Source organism: Hemitrygon akajei, chromosome 9, assembly GCF_048418815.1.
Source record: "Hemitrygon akajei chromosome 9, sHemAka1.3, whole genome shotgun sequence".
Classification (NCBI taxonomy): domain Eukaryota; kingdom Metazoa; phylum Chordata; class Chondrichthyes; order Myliobatiformes; family Dasyatidae; genus Hemitrygon; species Hemitrygon akajei.
The window spans coordinates 65,571,520-65,593,689 of record NC_133132.1 but is presented as its reverse complement, the minus strand read 5'-3'; the positions used below and the strand labels follow the sequence as shown (position 1 = coordinate 65,593,689).

Here is a 22,170-nt window from a genome sequence, read left to right as displayed (position 1 = left end):
ATAGTCAGCATGGCTTTGTCAAGGTCAGGTTGTGCCTTACGAGCCTGATTGAATTTTTTGAGATGTGACTAAACACATTGATGAAGGAAGAGCAGTAGGTGTAGTGTATATGGATTTCAGCAAGGCATTTGATAAGGTACCCCATGCAAGGCTTATTGAGAAAGTAAGGAGGCATGGGATCCAAAGGGACATTGCTTTGTGGATCCAGGACTGGCTTGCCCACAGAAGGCAAAGAGTGGTTGTAGACGGGTCATGTTCAGTGGAGTACCTCTGGGATTTGTTCTGGGACACTTACTCTTTCGAGATTTTTATAAATGACCTGGATGAGGTGGTGGTGGGAAGGTTGGAGGTGTTGTGGATAGTGTGGAGGGCTGTCAGAGGTTACAGCAGGACATCGATAGGATGCAAAACTGGGCTGAGAAGTGGCAGATGGAGTTCAACCCAGATAAGTGTGAAGTGGTTCATTTTGGTAGGTCAAATATGATGGCAGAATATAGTATTAATAGTAAGACTCTTGACAGTGTGGAGGATCAGAGGGATCTTGGGGTCTGAGTCCATAGGACACTCAAAGCAGCTGCGCAGGTTGACTCTGTGGTTAAGAAGGCATATGGTGTATTGGCCTTCATCAATCATGGAATTGAATTTAGGAGCCGAGAGGTAATGTTGCAGCTATATAGGACCCTGGTCAGAACCCACTTGGAGTACTGTGCTCAGTTCTGGTCGCCTCACTATAGGAAGGATGTGGAAGCCATAGAAAGGATGCAGAGGAGATTTACAAGGATGTTGCCTGGATTGGGAAGTATACCTGATGAGAATAGGTTGAGTGAACTCGGCCTTTTCTCCTTGAATCGAAGGAGGATGAGTTGTGACCTGATAGAGGTGTATAAGATGATGAGAGGCCTAAAGCAAAATAAGATTAGATTTCAAACTCCGTACCCTGCTAAACTTTGAGTGTTTTATGACAATGGGACACGGTTGTACCAGACAGTGGAAGAGGTGACTACAGACATGAAGGCCAGAGGGTTGCCCGTCAGCATGACCAAAACGAGGGAAAGCCTGACTGAAGAATTATCCCGCTCCGCTTGGGAAATAGTGCGAGAAACGAGAAGGCAGGAGACAGGAGGAGGCCGAGAGAAATATATCAGGAAGATACCGGGAGTTTCCCAAAGACAGTCCTCACTCCCTTCAGAAGAGCCATAAGGTTTGGCTAACTTTTAAAATGTTGAGAAGCTAAACAGAAGCAAAAGTACATGGTGATATACCTATCTCGAGAAATACTTATTATAATGTGGATTTTATATTACTTACTTGTTATTCTTTATTCACTCACTTACTCCATTCTCTTCACCAAAATGAGAATGTGTGTGTGTGTGTAATCTTTTCTGTGTAATGGATTTGTTCACTGACTTTTATGAATACTTCAATGGGGGCCCTCAACTCACAAGTAGGAGGGGTTATCCCCCACAGCTAGACATTTCCTCTAGCTCAACGCAGGGTCATCTACTAGAGACCTCAGCCTTGGAATCACACGTTCGTTGCCATTTTTGTTATTATTTGCATTTCTTGGTTCTTATTTGTTCAGGGAGTAGACCGATTAAGTTTTATTCTATTTTCATTTAAGTTTTATTCTTATTCTAATTCTAATTGACAGATAAATACAGATAGCTAAGGACAAGGTAAAATTCATTTCATGTAATGTAAATGGGCTATTAAATCCAATCAAACATAAGAGAATTTTATCCAAAATGAAAAAAGAACAAGCCCATGTAGTATATTTACAGGAAACTCATTTAAGTGATAATGAGCATAAAAAACTAAAGAGAATGGGCTTCACTAATCTGTTTTTCTCCTCATATAACTCAGGACATAGGAGAGGAGTTGCTATTCTTATCTCAAGTAAGCTAAATTTTGAAAAAGTATTTGAAATGGGAGATAAAGAGGGCAGATATATTCTGGTAAGAGGGAATATAGACGGCAATTCAGTTACTCTATTGAATATATACTCACCCCCCCGGGAAGTGATATTGGTTTCTTTCAGAAAATCACTGATATTATGGTAATGGAAACAGAAGGTCTCCTGATATGTGGGGGAAGACTTAAATTTACAATTACAACCAAACTTAGACTCTTCCAATAGAAAAACCTATGAAACAAAATCTTTACATAAGAAAGTTAATACACTTTGAGGATGTTGGTTTAATTGATATATGGAGGGACATTTTCCCTGACAGAAGGGATTACACTCATTATTCTGCTCCCCATTCTGTATATACAAGAATAGACTATCTCATAACATTTGGAAAAGACAAAGACAAAATAAACACCTGTGGAATTGGGACAATAGATGTAAGTGACCATGCACCTATATATTTATCTGTTGATTTTGACCTACAACCAAAGAATACTATTTGGAAACTAAATTCAAGTCTACTCAATGATCTGTACTTTAAGGAACAAATTAAAAAAGAAATTGGTCTCTACTTAGAATTTGATGATAATGAAGAGGTTTCACCTCCCATTTTATGGGATACTCTGAAGGCGGTCTTAAATTATAGCGATATCTTCATATAAGAAAAGGAATAAAACATTAGAGGAATTACAAAATAGGCTGAAGGAACTAGAGAAAAAACAAATTGAATTTGGCACAGATTTAATTAGGGGAAATTAAAAGAATTAGGAATGAAATAAATAATTTGGCTACACAAGAAATCAGGAAAAACTTAATGTTTCTGAAACAGAGACATTATGAAAGTGGATCAAAATCTATGAAAATACTGGCGTGGAAACAGGGGAAAAAAAATAGCAGAAAATACAATTCATAGAATTAGGGACCCAAGAACGAAAATGATAAAAAAATAAGCTAAGTGAAATTCAAGAAGCTTTTGAAGTGTTTTACAAAACTCTATATTCCAAAGTTCCAGGGTGGAGCATAACCTAAATTGACACCTTCTTGAATTCTCTAGAGTTACCCACTTTAAGCGAAGAACAAAATAGAACAATGACTGCTGACATAACTGAAGTTGAATTAAAAGCTGCAATTAGTAGGCTTAAATTAAGCAAGTCACCAGGATCAGATGGGTATACGGCAGAGTGGTACAAAGAATTTTAAAATGAGGTTTTTTTTCCTGTTTTACTCCCCACATTGAACTGGGCTGTAAAAAAGGCACAAATGCCACCCAGTTGGAAGGAAGCGATAATCTCAGCTATACCGAAAGAAGGCAAGGATAAAATGGAATGCGGGTCATTTAGACCAATATCCGTTCTTAATAGGTTACTTACCTCCATCATGGCCAAACGATTAGAGGAGTTTCTACCCATACTGATACGTAATGATCAGACAGGTTTTATACGACAATGCCAGACACAAGACAATATACGAAGGACACTTCACATTATGGATCATATACAAAAAAATAAAATTGAAGCAATAGTGATAAGCGTGGATGCTGAAAAAGCATTTGATTCGGTTAATTGGAATTTTTTTTTTTTTTTTAAACAGAGTTTTACATAGATTTGGTTTCCAAGACACAATTATTAAACCTATACAGACACTATATGACAATCCTACTGCTAGGATTAAAATCAATGGATATTTATCAAATAGTCTTACCCTAGAAAGGGGCACGAGACAGGGTTGTGCATGGTCACCACTACTCTTCGCATTATATCTGGAACCATTAGCTCAATACATCAGAAAAAATGAAGATATCAGGGGAATTACTATTAAAGGGACAGAGCATAAATTGGCTTGTTATGCGGATGACATTTTGATCTACCTAGGGCAACCAACATACTCTTTACCTAAATTGATGCAATCCTTTGAACAATATGGTCAGTTATCAGGATACAAGATCAACATAGATAAAACCCAATTACTTTCATATTACTATAGCCCACCAAGAGAAATTGAAAGTCGATACCCCTGGGCATGGCACACAGAGTCTTTCAAATATTTGGGCATCATTATGCCAAAAAATTTGGCAAAATTATCAGAATGTAATTATCAGCCTTTATATTTAAAAAAATTAAGGAAGATGTGGCAAGATGGAACCTGATTCCTTTTTTCAGTCTCAGTTCAAGGATTGAGTCTATTAAAATGAATATACTGCCCAGAATGTTATATCTCTTTCAGACCCTACCAATAGAGATTAATCAAAATCAATTCAACGAATGGAGCAAGATGCTATCAAGGTATATTTGGCAGGGTAAAAGGCCTAGAGTTTGTCTCAAAACTTTGCAGTTAGCAAAGGAAAAGGGGGGATGGGGCCTACCTTCTCCTAGAGATTATTATTTTGCAGCACAGTTGAGAGCTGTGATATGTTGGTGTAACCCATCATATGACGCTCAATGGAAAAACATTGAGGAGCAGGTACTTCCCATCCCCATGCAAGCAATTTTGGCTGATAACAACCCGCAAAGGTACATAAATACTATTGATAACCCATGGGTGAAATTGTCTCTTAAAATATGGAAAACTACTATAAAAGAATATAATCTAGAGCGAGATATTGCAATTCTTAAATGGTGTGCATATGACTCGGATTTTACACCAAATAAATTGGATGCTAGATTTAAGGACTGGATAGCTAGAGGAATAACAGTTCTTTGCAACATAATGAAAGAAGGAACACTGTTCAGTTTTGAAATGCTTAAAGAGAAACACTTATTAGAAAAACAAGATTTTTTAAATCGGTATTTACAGATGCGACAATGTTAATAAGATGCTTAAAAATGTAACCAAGCCAAATAAATGCTTGATAGAGCTCTTTAGAAAAGCATATAATTCAGATAATGGTAGTAGAATCGTTTCAAGCATGTATAAGGGGTTGTCAAATCTTAAAACACATTCGACTTCATACATTAAAACAAAATGGGAGAAGGAAGGAGGGATCATTATATCTAAGGAAGAATGGACAACAATATGGAGATATCAATGGAAGTGTACCCGTTCACAGAAATGGAGGGAGTTTGGGTGGAAAAACTTGATAAGATATTTTACTACACCCTCTCAGAAATCCCATTATGATAGTAACCTCCCTGTTTGCTGGAGAAATTGTGGAAATCAAAATGCAAATCATTGTCATATTTTTTGGGACTGCCCTGTTATCAAAAACTATTGGAGGGGGATACACAATGCCCTACAAGACATCTTTAAATGTGAAATACCCTTAGAGAGTAAGACCATATATTTTGGATATATACCTCAAGAATGGTTGAAAAGAGATAAATAATGAATATATTGTTGGTAGCTGGTAAAAAGACTCTTACTAGGAAATGGTTATCACAGGAGAGCCCAACTTTAAATACATGGATGGAAATTACAATGGACATTTACAAAATGGAGATAATAACAGCATCTGTTAACCATAAGCTGGAACAATTTGATTCATACTGGGAAAAATAGTTTAAATACATAATGCCTCATAGGCCTGATTTTATTCTCACAAATCAATGAATCTGTTGTTAAAAAAAAGAGCACTCCCTACTTAGTACATAGTTCTTTCCTTTTGCTTGTTTTTTCTTTCCACTCTTTTCTAAGTGTATACCTCAGATAAATACTTTGTGGAGATTTGTGATATATATGTACAATGTCTGAAATACATCTTATGGAAATGTTTGTTTGATGAACTTCAATAAAAAAAAATTACAAAAAAAAATGATGAGAGGCATTGATCATGTGGATATTCAGAGGCTTTTTCCAAGGACTGAAATGGTTGCCACAAGAGGACACCGGTTTAAGGTGCTGGGGAGTAGGTATAGAGGAGATGTCAGGGGTAAGTTTTTTTACTCAGAGAGTGGCGAGTGCATGAAATGGGCTGCCGGCAACGGTGGTGGAGACAGATATGATAGGGTCTTTTAAGAGACTTTTAGATAGGTACATGGAGCTTAGTAAAATAGAGGACTATAGGTAAGCCTGGTAATTTCTAAGGTAGGGACATGTTCGGCACAACTTTGTGGGCCGAATGGCCTGTATTGTGCTGTAGGTTTTCTACGTTTCATATTAACTCTTACCTGACGAGTGACTTGGAGTGCTCCAATTTGCCTACTGTCACATTTCATTGGCTCTGCAACATCTGGACAGTGAAGATGCATACATCAGGATGCTCTTCATTGACTACAGCTCAGAATTCAATACTATCATCCGCTCAAAACTAATAGCTAAGCTCCAAGACCTTGGCCTCAATAACTCCATGTGCAACTGGATCCTCAATTTCTTCACTTGCAGACCCCAGAATCAGGTTTATTATCACCGGCATGTGACATGAAATTTGTTAACTTAGCTGCAGCAGTTCAATGCAATACATAATCTTGCAGAGACAAAAAAATAATAATAAATAAAATAAAACATAATAAATAACAAGTAAATCAATCACATATATTGAATGGATCTTTTAAAAAATGCACAAAAACAGAAATACTGTATATTAAAAAAAAGTGAGGTAGTGTCCAAAGCTTCAATGTCCATTTTGGAAACGGATGGCAGAGGGGAAGAAGTTGTTCCTGAATCGCTGAGTGTGTGCCTTCAGGCTTCTGTATCTCCTGCCTGATGGTAACAGTGAGAAAAGGGCATGCCCTGGATGCTGCCTTTCTGAGACACTGCTTCCTAAAGATGTCCTGGGTACTTTGTTGGCTAGTGCCCAAGATGGAGCTGACTAGAGTTACAACCTTCTGCAGTTTCATTCAGTCCTGTGCGGTAGCCCCGCCATACCAGACAGTGATGCAGCCTGTCAGAATGCTGTCCACAGTACAAATCTAGAAGTTCCTGAGTGTATTTATTGACTTGCCAAATCTCTTCAAACTCCTAATAAAGTATAGCCGCTGTCTTGCCTTCTTTATAACCACATCAGTGTGTTGGGACCAGGTTAGATCCCCAGAAATCTTGACACCCAGGAACTTGAAGCTGCTCACTCTCTCCACTTCGGATCCCTCTGTGAGGATTGGTATGTGTTCCTTCGTCTTACCCTTCCCAAAGTCCACAACCAGCTCTTTCGTCTTACTGACACTGAGTGCCAGATTGTTGCTGCGGCACCACTCCACTAGTTGGCATATCTGACACCTGTACGCCCTCTCATCACCACCTGAGATTCTACCAACAATGGTTGTATCGTCAGCAAATTTGTAGATGGTACTTGAGCTGTGCCTAGCCACACAGTAACATGTATAGAGAGAGTAGAGCAGTGGGCTAAGCACACACCCCTGAGGTGCCCCAGTGTTGATCACCAGCAAGGAGGAGATGTTATCACCAATCCGCCCAGTCAGTATAGATGGGCAATCACCATCAGCACAGTTCTTGTGGTGCAACATATGCTTAACCTCATGCTCTACTCACTTTGTATCTATAACTGTGAGGTTAAGTATGACTCAAATATTTAAGTTTGGACAACACCACTATTGTTCAAATCAAAGATGGTAACAAAAAACTACTTTAATGGTGCTATAACAGCAATCTCTCACTAACGTAAGCACAACCAAAGAGCTGTTTATTGACAACAGGATGACAAAACTGGAGGTCTTCATTAGGGGATTGGAGGTGGAAAACGTCAGTAACTTTAAGTTCCTTGGTGTTATTACATCAGAGTAGCTATTCTGAGACTAGCACGTTTGATGGCACCAGCGTACAACACTCCCTCAGTCAACATCATCCAGATAGCTCATTAAAATTTATTTTTATACAGTACTTCTTTTATTGCCTGTTTTTTCAGTTTCAAATGTGTTTCTGGGACTATTAGAGCCTGCAGTTCATAGTTTGGAGATCATTTGAGTGATCCAGTGCTTTGTTGTCTCTGAGAAGATTCCAGGAAGCGAGCACATATTTGGACATCCTCAATGCAAAGAAACTTCGAGATGGGATACAATCCAATGTTCAATTCCATTTTGATGGTAAAGCGTCCATTAATCACTAATTAAAATATCAAGAAACATTGAGATATTTAGTCGAATGCGGAAGGAAAGTGAGAGTTCAGTGCCGATTGCCTTCCTTTTGATTGCTGCTGGAGAAGATAGCTATGAGCAGCCTATCACGATGTGGCTCGCTGTGGCAGGCAGGCAGGCATCTCTGCCCCATGCAGTGTCCTTCTCTTTTGAAGGATGTCAATGACATTTTAGGATAGTATCATTGTTTTCTGTTTATGGTTGGACTATTGCATTCATGGATTGTGGACTTTTTCCAGACTTAAGATTTTTATATTCGGTGCTTTTTTTTAAAAAAAGAATAAATCACCCGTTCCTTTTCTGTTTTGTTATGCAAGGGGGGTGTGTTTGGGGTTTGATGATTTGTTGTGTTGTTAGTTTTTGTTTTTGTGCAGTGGAGGGATTGTTTTTATGGGGGTCAATGTTCCTGTTCTGTTGTGTGCAGTGGAGAGTGAGTGTGATCTTTCTTTCTGAATGATTTTCATGTTCTTTCTTTGTTTCATAGCTATCTGAAGACGACAAATTTCAAATTTATGTATCGATACATGCTTTGGTAATAAATGAGTCTTTGAACCTACTTTCTTCTCAGTTTATCCAGATTCACCATGTCATCTAAAACATTGACAAACTTCTGTATAGGTGTACAGTGGAGAGTATCCTGAATGGTTACATCATGGCCTGGTATGGAAACACCAATGCCCAACAATGGAAAAGCCTACAATAAGTGGTGGGTGTAGCCCAGTTTATCACAGGCAAAGCTCTCCACACCATTGAGCACATCTACAAGAAGCGCTGCCACAAGAAAGCAGCATCCATCACCAAGGGCTCTCACTATCCAGACCATGCTCGAGGTTTTCATAAATAAAATGACGTTCGGCAACAACTACAACAACTAATTTATTATACTCCAAAACTTGAACACAAAGCACAGTAACCAAACTTCATGTAATTATATCATGTCGACCAGCCTCTTAAAGCGAACCCCAACTCTACGTCGATGGGCGTGCATTATGTATGTTTCCACCAATTACATTCCCTTATGCTATCTTCTCACTGCTTCCATCAGGAAGAAGGTATAAGAGCCTTAGGTCCCACTTCACCAGGTTTAGGAACAGTTTCCTTCAACTATCAGGCTCCTGAACCATGGTGGATAACTTTACTTACCTCAACTCTGAATTGATTCCACAACCTATGGCCTCACTTTCAAGGACTCTACAACTCATTCTTAGTATTATTTATTTACGTACTAAATTATTATTATATTTGCAGTTAGTGTTTTGCATAGTGGCTGTTTGTCAGTCTGAGATTCTGTGTAGTTTATTAATTCTATTGTTCTACTGTGAATGCCCACAAGAAAATCTCAAGGTAGTATATGGTGGCATATTTGTATTTTGATAATAAATAAATAAATAAATTAGATTATATGAAAATATTGAATAAAGGGTCGCCAGACTTGTTCAAAATGCCTGGCTTCTAATTTTCTCCAAGCTTAGACATGACCTAATGGAGGAGAGCCAATAATAAAAAAACAGTAGGTGGGTTAGATTCTTTCCAGTGTAGCAAAATAGCTCTCCTAGCCAGTAAAGTTGAAAAAGCTATCACATGTTGAGCAGAAGCAGACACTTTGCTTGCTTCCTCTGGAATAATCCCAAAAATTGCTGTAAGTGGATTAGGTTGAACATCCACATCTATAAACTTTAGATAATATTCCAAACACATCCCTCCAAAAATTGTTTAAACTTACACACGACCAAAACATATGAGTTAGAGTAGCCACTTCAGCATTACATCTGTCACAAATAGGGCTTATATTAGGAAAAATATGCGCCAATTTATCTTTGGACATATGGGCCCTGTGTACTATCTTAAACTGAATTAAGATACGGCATGCGCAGATAGATGAATTATTGACTAAATAATAAATTTTACTCCATTAATTGGCTGAAAGGGAATGCTGCATTGATGCGTTGAACCCTATCATTATGTGACATGCGAGCATTCATTAACTGTTTATAAATGATAGCTATTAATCGTTTTTGAAAAGGTTTAAACTGAAAAAAAACATAAGCCAAATTTAAAGAGCAGGCCGAGGGGTAATTCGGTAAAAAATCACGTAGAAAATTCCTAACCTGTAAATATCTGAAAAAATGTGTATTAGAGACATCATATTTATCTATTAACTGTGAAAAGGACATTAAACAGTCTTGTAAAAACAAATCTAAAAAAGATTTTATTCCCTTAATTTTCCATGTTAAAAAAGCCTTATCCAAAGTTGATGGTTTAAAAAAGAAATTAGAATAAATATTACTAGAAAGTAGAAAATCATTTAATTCAAAAAATCTACGAAACTGAAACCAAATTTTTAAAGTATGTTTAACAATAGGGTTAAGAGCTTGTCTACCTATTCTGGAGAGCAAAAACGGAAGAGAAGCTCCTAATAAAGAAGCTAACGAAAACCCCATTACTGAATTTTCCTCCAACTGTAACCATGAAGGGCAATCTTGGTCGTCTATATCATAAATCCAAAAAGTAATATAGCGAATATTAATTGCCCAATAATAAAATCTAAAGTTTGGTCAAGCCAGTCCTCCATCTTTTTTTGATTTTTGCATTAAAAGTTTATTCACTCTAGAGCTTTTATTATTCCAAACATAAGACAAAATCAGAATCTATTTTATCAAAAAATGTTTTTGGAACAAAAGGGAACTGCTTGAAATATATATAAAAATTTTGGTAGAATAACCATTTTTATAGCATTTATCCTATCAATGACATCGACATAGGTGACCATTTAGAAAGCGCCTGTTGAGTATATTCAACTAAAGGGGAGAAATTATACCTATATAGATCTTTAAAATTTTTAGTAATTTTGATACCAAGGTAAGTAAAATGGTTTTTAGCGATATTAAAAGGTATTTGATCATAATAATCAGAATAATTATTAATAGGAAATAATTCACTTTTATGTAAATTAAGTTTATATCCAGAAAAAATACCAAATTCCATATAGATAACATAGAAGGAATAGATTTCCTAGGATTTGAAATGTAAACTAATAAATTATCTGCATATAATGAAACTTTATGTAATTTATCCCCTCTCTTAATACCCTGCACAGAATTAGAATCCCTAAAAGCAATAGCAAGTGGTTCTAAAGCCAAATTAAATAATAAAGGACTGAGGGGACAACCCTGACGGGAACCTCTATATAATCTAAAATAAGGAGACTTTTGATTATTAGTTAGAACCGCAGCTACTGGGGCATGATAAATCAATTTTATCCAGGAAATAAATCCTGGACCAAAATTAAACCTCTTCAAAACCTGAAATAGATAAGGCCACTCCACCCTATCAAAAGCCTTCTCTGCATCCAAAGATACAATACATTCAGATTCTTTGGCTGAGGGGGAATAAATTATATTTAACAATCTTCAAATATTAAAATGTGAGTACCTATTTTTTATAAATCCTGTTTGATCGTTTGAGATAACATTAGGCAAGATATTCTCAAGCCTATTTGCTAGAATCTTAGAGAAGATTTTAAAATCTACATTCAGTAAAGAAATAGGTCTATAGGATACACATTCCAGTGGGTCTTTTCCTGTTTTTGAAATCAGTGAAATTAATGCCTCATAAAAAGTTTTAGGAAGGTTCAAAGCTCTGCTGACCCTTTCTCAATCCTGATCCCTGGTGCGGTGTATGGAGTTTGCACATTCTTCCAGGGATGAAAGGGATTTTATTTGGGTTTCCCCTGATTGTTCCCACATTGTTTCTCCCACATTGCTAATATTGGATATCCAACTTTACAATTACCTTAAAACCCAGCATTTTATTTCTCTTCTATTGAAAAATGCACAATGTTTTAAATGAAAACAGTCTTGAGATTTGCTGATTTCTATATTTTTTCCCCCCATGTAGATCTAAAAAATCTCCTGTCGCTTCAAAGAGAATCATCAATATAATCAACTACCTGACCTTTGAAGTTTTTAAGTATTCAGTACGAGGCCTTTATGAAACTCACAAGTTCCTTTTCACTTTATTGCTTCCTCTGAAGATTAACCTGGAACGGGGTTACATCAAGTACACTGAATTTCAGACCCTAATAAAAGGTATTAAATTTTCTTCAGAAAAATCTCAGCTGGAGAAAAAATATAAAGTACTAATTGCTCCCTTGTTTAGAACATAGAAAATAACAGCACAGAACAGGCCCCTCAGCCATGATGTTGTGCCGAACTTTTCTAACCCTTCCCTCCCACGTAGTCCTGTTTCCCTATCATCCGTATGGCTATCTAGCGACCTCTTAAATTTCCCTAAAGTACCTCTACCACCACCCTTAACAGCACATCCAACACACCCACCACTCTGTATAAAAGAAAGTAGTGGTATTTCCCCCCCCCCCCCACCATACTTTAAAATTATGCTTCTTCATTTTTGTAATTTCCACCCTGGGAAAGTACCTCTAGCTATCCACTGGATCTATGTCTCTTATCATCTTGTACATCTCTATCAAGTCACCTCTCATCCTCCTTCACTCCAAGGCCCCAACTCATTCAACATATCCTCATAATTCACACTTCCCAATCCAGGAAGCATCCTGGTAAATCTCCTCTGCACCCCTTCTAAAGCTTCCACATTCTTCCTATAATGAGGCAACCAGAACTGAATACGATGTTCCAAGTATGGTTAAACCAGGGTTTTATAGAGCTGCAACATTAAGTCGTGGTTCTTGTACAATCTAAACTGAATGCCAACACAACATATGCCTTCCTAACAATCTTATCAACTTACAGAGTAACTTCGAGAGAACTATGGATGTGAACCCAAGATCCCTCTGTTCCTCCACACTGCTAAGAATTCTATCGTTAACCCTGTATTCAGCCTTCAAATTTGACCTTCCAAAGTGAATTACTTCAACTTTATAGGTTGAAATCCATCTGCCGCTTCTCAACCCAATTCTGCATCTTATCAATGTCCTATTTTAACTCTCGACAACCATCTGCAATACCACCTAACTTCATGTTTTCTGCAAACTTACTAACCTAACCCCCCCCCCTCCACTTCCTCAACCAAGTCATTTATAAAAATCACAAAGAGCAGGGATCCCAGGGCAAATACCTGTAGAACACCACTGGCAGGCAGAATATATTACATCTGCAACCACCCTTTGTCTTCTATGGGAAAGCCAATTCTGAATCCATACAGCCAAGCTCCCTGACTTTCAGAACGAGCATGCCATTGGGAACCATATCAAACACCTTACAAAAATCCATATACACCATACTCTACCTTCATCAATATGTTTTGTCACATCCTCAAAGAATTCAATCAGGTCCCTCACAAAGCCATGCTGACTATGACTTAGCAGCATTGGGAGAAGCATGTCTTTAAGAATCTTCTGCAATAATTCCTGACCACTGAAGTAAGAGTCACTGGTTTATAATTCCCAGGACTAACTCTGATTTCTTTCTTGAACAAAGGAATAACATTTACGACCTTCCATTGACATATTACTTATCCAATGGCCAGTGAGAATGTAAAGACCATCACCAAAAGGCATAGCAATCTTTTCCCTTGTGTCCTGTAATAACCTGTAATATATCCCTTCTTGCTCCAGGAACTTTCCTATGATTTTCAGAAGTACCAGCACATTCTTTCTTAATGTTGATATGTTCAAGATGTTTTATGTTGTCTTAACAAATGTCGAGGTCCCTCTCACTAGTGTATACTGTAGCAAGTATTCATTGAGAATCTCCTTACCTCCTCCAACTCCATGCACATTTCCTCTTCTTTCACTGATCGGTCCTACCCTTACTCTAGTCATCCTCCTATTTTTCACATACATGTAGAACACTAGGATTTTCCTTAATCCTACTTGCCAAGATCTTCATATTGCCACTTATTACTCTCCTGTCCATTCTTGTCCTTTCTAACTGCCTTGTAATTCTCTGTAGTTTGTCTGATCCTTGCTTCCTAAACCTTAAGTTGCTTTCTTCCTCTTGACTAGATATTCCACATCTTTAGTCAACCATGGTTGCTGCACCCAACCAACCTTTCTCTGCCTCAATGAGACAAACATCAAGAACCCCATGCAAATACTCCCTAAACAACCTCCGCATTTATGTTGTTCATTTTCTTGAATACACCTGTTCCCAATTTTCACTCTCATTCCTGCCTAATAGCACAACTCCCCCTCCCCCAATTAAATATATTTCCATAACTACTATCTACTGCTTCCATCTGCTACTATCCCTGTCAAGGCTATGGTAAGGGTCAGGGTATTGTGGTGACTGTCTCTGAAATGTTCACCCACCGAGAGATCTGACACCTGACCAGCTTCATTGCCTAGTACTAGATCTAGTATGGCCTCCCGTCTAGTCAGCCTGTCTATATTTTGTATCAGGAATCCTTCCTGGAAACACTTAACTAATTCCATCCCACCTAAACCTTTTGCTCTGAGGTGCCAATCAATATTAAAATCAGCCATTATAACAAGTATGTTATTTTTGTATCTTTCCAAAATCTGCGTCCTGATCTGTTCCTCAATTGCTATTGGGGGATCTATAGAATTCGCCCAATTGAGTGATTGCTCCCTTGCACATTCTGACTTGTACTCACTCTGTAGACAATCCCTCCATGATGTCCTCCATTTCTATAGCTGTGATACTATTCCTGATTAGCAATGCCACCCCCTACCTTTTACCTTCCTTCTGTCACTTTTGAAACCTCTAATCCCCAGAACATCCAGCAGTCACTCCTACCCTTGTGACACGTCTTTGTAATGGCCACAATGTCATAGTTCCATCTACTGACCCAATCTCTAAGTTCATTGCCCTTGTTCTTGATACTTCTTGTATTGAAATAGGCAAAACTTCAATCCATCCAATTGACTGCAATTTTGCCCTGTCAACTGTCTGTCATCCCTCAGTCTCTACATGCTGCATCTATCTACAGACCAACTGCCCCATCCTCTAACCTATCACTTAGATTCACAGCTCCCTGCTAACCTAGTTTAAATCTTTCCCATCATCTCCAACAAATCTGCCCACAAAGATATTGGTCCCCTCAAATTCATGAATTTACTTTTGTACAGGTCATACCTTCCCCAAAATAGATCCAAATGATTCACAAATCTGAAACCTAGTACCTTGCACCTATTCCTCACCCATCTGCCAAACCATCCTACTCTTGCCCTCACTGCTGCATGGCACAGGCAGCAATTCAGAGATTTCTACCCCTGAGGTTCAATTGTTCAGCTTCCTACCTAGTTCCCTATATCCTTTCTTTAGGACCTCACCCCCTTTCCTACCCATGTTATTGTTAAATATAACCAACCTCTAGCTGCTCAGCTTTCCCCTTTAGAATGCCATGGACCCAATCTGAGAGGTTCCTGCCCTGCCATCTGGGAGGCAACATACCACCCAGGAGTCCCTTTCACATCCACAGCTTTTTTTTTGTACTCTAAGAAAACTTCAACCATACTGTTATTTATACTGTCTCCCAAAGTCATTCATTTTGGAGGAACCAAGCCTCCACCTGTCATCCATCTGCCTCTGTTTCCCAACACAACTCCTCTCTCCTCCACACCACCCCCCCCCCACCCCCCACCACCACCACCTAGCTTGGTCTGTTTGTGATCTTCATCTCTCCTCAGTTCATCAAAGAGTTACTAGCTGCTGTCTCACCACTACCCATCTTTCTTTATACTGGATATCTCCATTCTTAGTGCTAATATAGAGTTTAACCCAAAATGTCAATAATTCCTTCTCCCCACCCCATGTCCCCCCTTGTTAGTTTCTGCAGCTGATTGATTGTTGCTCCAGATTCCAGTATCAGCAGACTTTTGTTGTATTGGATGAAGAAAGAATTATGTCAATAAATTGGACATGTGATTTATTAAGTATGAACATTCTCCCTAATTGTGCAGGAGGAGCAGCTCTTGATCTGAAAGCCAGTCCACAGAAGCCTTTCCGTTGGATCCTTGATTTGACTTGGTTGAACTTGGTGGAGCTGAGCAAACTCCCACAGTTTGCAGAAATATTGACCCAGGTATTGTATCCATTGTGTGTTTGTGCACACACACCATGACTAGGTTCACCAAACAGAAAAAACACAAAACAGAACAAATAAAAGACAAAACACACAATCTGCTAGAGGAACTCAACAGGTCAAGCAGCATCTTTAGGGGCGAGGGTGGGGAAGGTATTGTCAACACTTTGGGCCAAAATCCTGCCTCTTATCTCCTAGCTCCATCCTTCCTCCGCCAAAAGAAGGGCACAGTAAATCCTCAAAACAATGCTGTTTCTAATGGTTTCATATGGGAACCTTGACCACAGTTACGGAAGCTACAGAGTGAGGCGGTGCCATATTTCGTGTCAACAAAATCAGTTATAAAACATAGAAAAGACGGAATGAAAGGAATATTAAATTTAGCAATGACTTTAATTAACTGTTAGCTCTGATTAGAAATAAGTCTCCCTATCTAAAATGTGAAAAGTATTTTTAAAGCAAATGTAAGTGTAGAAAACTAATATGATTCAGTTCACGATTCACAAGTTTAGTTTAGATTTAGTTAGGTTTAGTTCTAGAGCACAAGGCTGGTATTGCCAGATTAACATCCTCATTATGCAAGGTTGATTTTCAAACAATAGTTTTCGCAGATGCCATTTTAAGAGACATTAATTTAGCCCTCAACTCAGGACATAGCTCAGCTATGCTCTAAATGTAATTAAAGTTGTTACAAACTGGCTATTAAAGTTTGCATTCAGTTGAATGAGAAATCAGTGTTGTGCTAGTCTTGGGAATGGGGACAGGAGAGCTCAACTTTCATTCCCTCGTTCCAGATTACTCAAATGAGTGCAGAATTGCTCTGCATACCTGGGCAGATATTTCAAGAGAATGAATTGTGCTGCATTTAGTAATACTAGTGGAAATGAGGTACCCAAAATACTTAAATGTTTTCACAATCAGATATTCATAATAAGAAATCTTAAGTGAGAAATTATTGCTTAATAGATAGAGTTTTCAGTAGGAAACTAATAGAAAGGGTTGAAAATAATAGGATGGATTCCCCCCAAAATCTGTTGACCTAGTGCTTAGTTTCCTATTGAACACTTTTCTGTTTTTAAAACACTGGGTTTTATTTCCATACAGGTAAGGTAACATCATGGTTAGCATAACGCTACTAAAGTGCTAGTGACCCAGGTTCAGCTCTGCCACTGTCTGTAAGGAGTTTGTACATTCTCTCCTGACTGTGTAGGTTTCCTCTGGGTGTTCTGGTTTCCTGCACATTTCAAAGATGTGCAGGTTAGTAGGTTGATTGGTCACATGGTGTGATTGGGCAGTGCAAGCTCCTTGGACTGGAAGGGGCTGTTACCATGCGCTATCTATAAATACATACAGTATGTACTGCCAGGAGCAGATTCTGAGGATAGCTCTAGGTCACTAAAATAGAGCACCTAAAGGGCTGTGAGAAGCAATTCCTGTCCATGTGAAAGAGGAAGCTTTTGCCAAGCCATCAGCTCCTACCAGTCAGATTGAAGTCATGGGGAAAGAAATTTTCATTCGATATGTAATAAACATCTTATAAGATCCCAGACCAAAAGACATAGAAGTAGAATTGGGCCATTCAATCATGACTGATTTATTATCCCTCTCAACCCCATTCTCCTGCATTCTCCCCATAACCTTCGATGCCCTTACTAATCAAGAACCTAGCAACCTCTGCTTTAATTTGGTCTCCACAGCCATCTGTGTCAATGAATTCCACAGATTCACCATCTTCTGGCTGAACAAATTCCTCCTCATCCCTGTTCTAAAAGGACATCCTTGTATTCTGAGTCTGTGTTCTCCCACCTCTCAATGTCCACTCTATATGGGCCTTTTGATATTCAATATGCCCCCTCATTCTTCTATACTGTAGTGAGTACAGGCCCATAGCTATCAAATGCTTCTCACACATTAAAACTTTTATTTTGGGATAGTTCTCGTGAACCTGCTCTGGAGTCTCTCCAACGTTACCATGTCCTTTCTTAGACATGGGCCCAAAACTGCTCACATACTCCAAATGCAGTTTGACCAATGCCTTAGAAAGGCTCTGCATTACATCCTTTCTTTCATATTCTAGTCCTCTTGAAATGAATGCTAACATTGCATTTGCCTTCCTTATTACTGACTCAACTTGCAAGATAACCTTTAAGGACCTGCCAAGTCTCTTTGTACCTCCAATTCTTGAATTTTCTCCCTGGTTAGAAAACAGTCTACACCTTTATTCCATCTACTAAAGGGCATTACCAGACACTTCCCTACACTGCATTCAATCTTCCCCTGTCCAGGTCCATCTGCAGACTCCTTGCTTCTTCAACACTGTCTGCCTCTTCACCTCTCTTTGTATCATCTGCAAATGTGGCCACAAAGCTATCAATTCCTTTATCCAGATCATTGATGTGTAACATGAGAAGTGGCCCCAAAACAGACCACTGCAGAACACAACTAATTACCAGAAGCCAACCAGAAAAAATCCCCTTTGTTCCAACTCTTTGCTTCCTGACAGTCTGCCAATCTTCAAAGCTCAAAGTTAAAAGTAAATTTATCATCATCATATAAAACCCTGGGATTCATTTTCTTGTAGTCATACTCAATAAATCTATCAAATGATAACCATAATAGAATAAATGAAAGACCATCCAACTAGGGTGTTCAACCAGAATTCAAAAGTTAACAAACTGTGCAAATATAAAAGAAATACTAATAATAAATAAGCAATAAATATTGAGAACATGATATGAAAAGTCTTTGAAATGAAAGGTCCTTGAAAGTGAGTCCATTGGTTGTTGGTACATTTCAATGTTGGGGTTGAGGGGCAGTGACTGTTCCTGAACCTGGTGGTGTGTCTGAGGATCCTATACCTACTTCCTGATGGCAGCTGCAAGAAGAGGCATGTCCTGGGTGGTGGGGGTCCCTGATGGATGCTGCTTTCCTGCAACAGCATTTCATGTAGATGTGCTCAATGGTAGAGAGGGCTTTAACCGTGATGGACTGGGCTGTATCCACTACTTTTTGTAGGAATCAGCATCAGATTTATTGTCACCAGCATGTGACGTGAAATTTGTTAACTTAGCAGCAACAGTTCAATACAGTACATAATCTAGCAGAGAAAAAAAATAAACAAATCAATTACATATTGAATAGATTAAAAATGCAAAAACAAATACTGTATATTTTTTTTTAAGTGAGGTAGTGTCCAAAGATTCAATGTCCATTTAAATTTTGGTTGGCAGAGGGAAAGAAGCTGGAAGAAGATCCCTCTATGAGGACTGGTATGTGTTCCTTTGTCTTACCCTTCCTGAAGTCCACAATCAGCTTTTTCATCTTACTGACGCTGAGTGACAGGTTGTTGCTGCGGCACCATTCCACTAGTTGGCATATCTCACTCCTGTACACCCTCTCGTCACCACCTGAGATTCTACCAACAATGGTTGTATCATCAGCAAATTTGTAGATGGTATTTGAGCTATCCCTCTCTATATACACACAACCGTGTGTAGATAGAGAGCAAAGCAGTGGGCCAAGCACACACCTGAGGTGCGCCAGTGTTGATCGTCAGCAAGGAGGAGATGTTATCACCAATTCGCACAGATTGTGGACTTCAGGTTAGGAAGTTGAGGATCCAATTGCAGAGGGAAGTACAGAGGCCCAGGTTCTGCAACTTCTCAAACAGGATTGTGGGAATGATGGTATTAAATGCTGAGGATTTTCCATGCTCATTTCTTTCCTGTAGTACCATGGTTTCTTATTGTGTTCAGCAGCCTCATCTGTTACACCATGTCAAAGGCCTTCTGTATAACTGAGTAAACAACATCCACTGATTTTCTTTTGTCTATTCTGCCTGTTATTTCCTCAACAAGTTCCAACAGATTTGTCAAGCAAAATTTTCCATAAAGGAAACCAATCAACTTTGGCCTATTTTATCATGTGCCTCCAAGTACACCAAAACCTTGTCCTTAATAATGTTCTCTCACATCTTCCCAACCACTGAAGTCAGGCTAACTAGCCTGTAATTCCTATCTTTTACTTCCCTCCCTTCTGAAAGAGTGGAGTGACATTTGTGATTTTCCAGTCTTCCAGAAACATTCCAGAACCAGGAGGTACATCATCCACTGAGGGCTAGAGCTGTGGCATTTGAGTCTGGTGACCTAGGTCTGTATGAGAAAACCAGGTATGACTTGCAGAAGGCTATTTCATGAGCAAAGACACAACTACAAGTGAGATCGGAGGTGACATCGAATGCACGTCAGCTCTGGCAGGGTTTGCAAGATATTACTTCCTACAAAGTGAAACCCAATAGCATGAATGGCAGCGATGCTTCACTACCAGATGAGCTCAACACCTTCTATGCCCACTTTGAAAGGGAGAATAACTCTAGCTGTGAAGATCCCTGTTGCACCCCGTAACCCTGTGATCTCCATCTTGGAGGCCAATGTTAGACCGTCTTTAAGGAGGGTGAACCCTTGCAAGGTGGCAAGCCCTGATGAAATACCTGCTAAAGCACTGAAAACGTGCCAACCAACTGGCAGAAGTATTCAAGGACATTTTCAGCCTCTCAATGCCACAGATGGAAGTTCCCACCTGCTTCAAAAGGGCAACAATTATACCAGTGCCTAACAAGAGTAGTGTGAACTGCCTTAATGACTATCACCCAGTAACACTCACATGAATGCTGATGAAATGCTGTGAAAAGTTGGTCATGGCTAGAATGAACTCCTACCTCAGCAAGGACCTGGACCCACTGCAATTTGTCTATTGCAGACACAATCTCAAAGGCTCTTCACACAGCCTTAGATCACCTGGGCAATATAGACACCATGTCAGGATGCTGTTCATTGACTATAGCTCAGTGTTTAATACCATCATTCCCACAATCCTGATTGATAAGCTGCAGAACCTGGGCCTCTGAACCTCCCTCTACAACTGGATCCTTGACATCCTAACCAGAAGACCACAATCTGTGTAGATTGGTTATAATATCTCCTCTTCATTGACAGTCAACACTGGCACTGCTCAGGGGTGTGTGCTTAGCCCACTGCTCTACTCCCTCTACACCCATGATTGCGTGGCTAGGTATAGCTCAAATACTATCTATAAATTTGTTGATGATACAACCATTCTGGTAGAATCTAAGATAGAGATGAGCGGGCATACAGGAGTGAGATACACCAGATAGTTGAGTGGAGCTGCAGCAACAACCTTGCACTCATTGTCGGTAAGATGAAAGAGCTGCTTGTGCACTTCAGGAGAGAAGATGAACCAATCTTAATAGAAGGATCGGATGTGGAGAGAGCGAGCATTTTCAAAGTCCTATGTGTCAAGATCTCTGAGGATCTAACCTGGTCCCAACATATCAATACAGCTATAAAGAAAGCAAGACAGCCGTTATATTTCATTAAGAGTTTTAAAAGATTTGTCTTGTCACCCAAAACACTCAAACTTTATAGTTATACCATTCTGACAGGCTGCATTACTGTCTGGTATGTGGGTGGGGGAGGGGTGCTACTGCACAGCACCAAAATAAGCTACAGAAAGTTGTAAAATTAGTCAGCTCCATCTTAAATATTAGCCTCAGTAGTACCCAAGACATCTTCAAGGAGCAGTGCCTCAGAAAGCAGGCATCCATTAGAGATGCTCTTCTGCACACCACTGTTGTAACTCGTGGTTATTTGAGTAATGGAGTCCTTCCCGTCAGCTTGAACCAGTCTGGTCATTTTCCTCTGATCTCTCTTATTAAGAAGGTTTCTTCACTCACTGTACATCTTGACCATGTCTGTATGCTTTTATGCATTGAGTTGCTGCCACATGATTGGCAGATTAGGTATTTGCATTAATGAGCTAGTGTACAGGTGTAACCTAATAAAGTGGCTACTGAGTGTATATCTAAAAAATCTTTTGATATCTTGTTTTATATTATTGGCCAGCTTGCCTTCATATTTTGATCTTTTCTCACTTTGTTACTTTTTTAGTTGCCATCTTGTCGTTTTTAAAAGCTTCCCAATCCTCTTGTTACCCACTATTTTTTGCTACATGGTATGACCTCTCTTTTGCTTTTATGCTGTCTTTGACTTCCCTTGTCAGTCAACTGTTGCCTCATCCTCCCTTTAGAATGCTTTTCCTCGTTTGGCATGAACTGATCCTGTGTCTTCTGAATTACTCCCAAAAGCTTCAGCCCTTGCTGTTCTGTCGTCATCCCTGCTAGTGTTCCCTTCCAAT

General features: G+C 39.1%; 1 protein-coding gene across 1 annotated transcript in view; it reads left to right on the top strand.

The window, feature by feature from the left end:
• LOC140732658 (dynein axonemal heavy chain 8-like) overlaps positions 1–22,170 on the top strand; it is a 952,247-nt gene that overhangs the window by 846,075 nt on the left and 84,002 nt on the right. The window contains exons 78-79 of the mRNA XM_073055351.1: positions 11,830–12,020; positions 15,836–15,957. Of these exons, the coding sequence (XP_072911452.1) occupies positions 11,830–12,020; positions 15,836–15,957 (313 nt within the window). The remainder of the gene's footprint in view (positions 1–11,829; positions 12,021–15,835; positions 15,958–22,170) is intronic.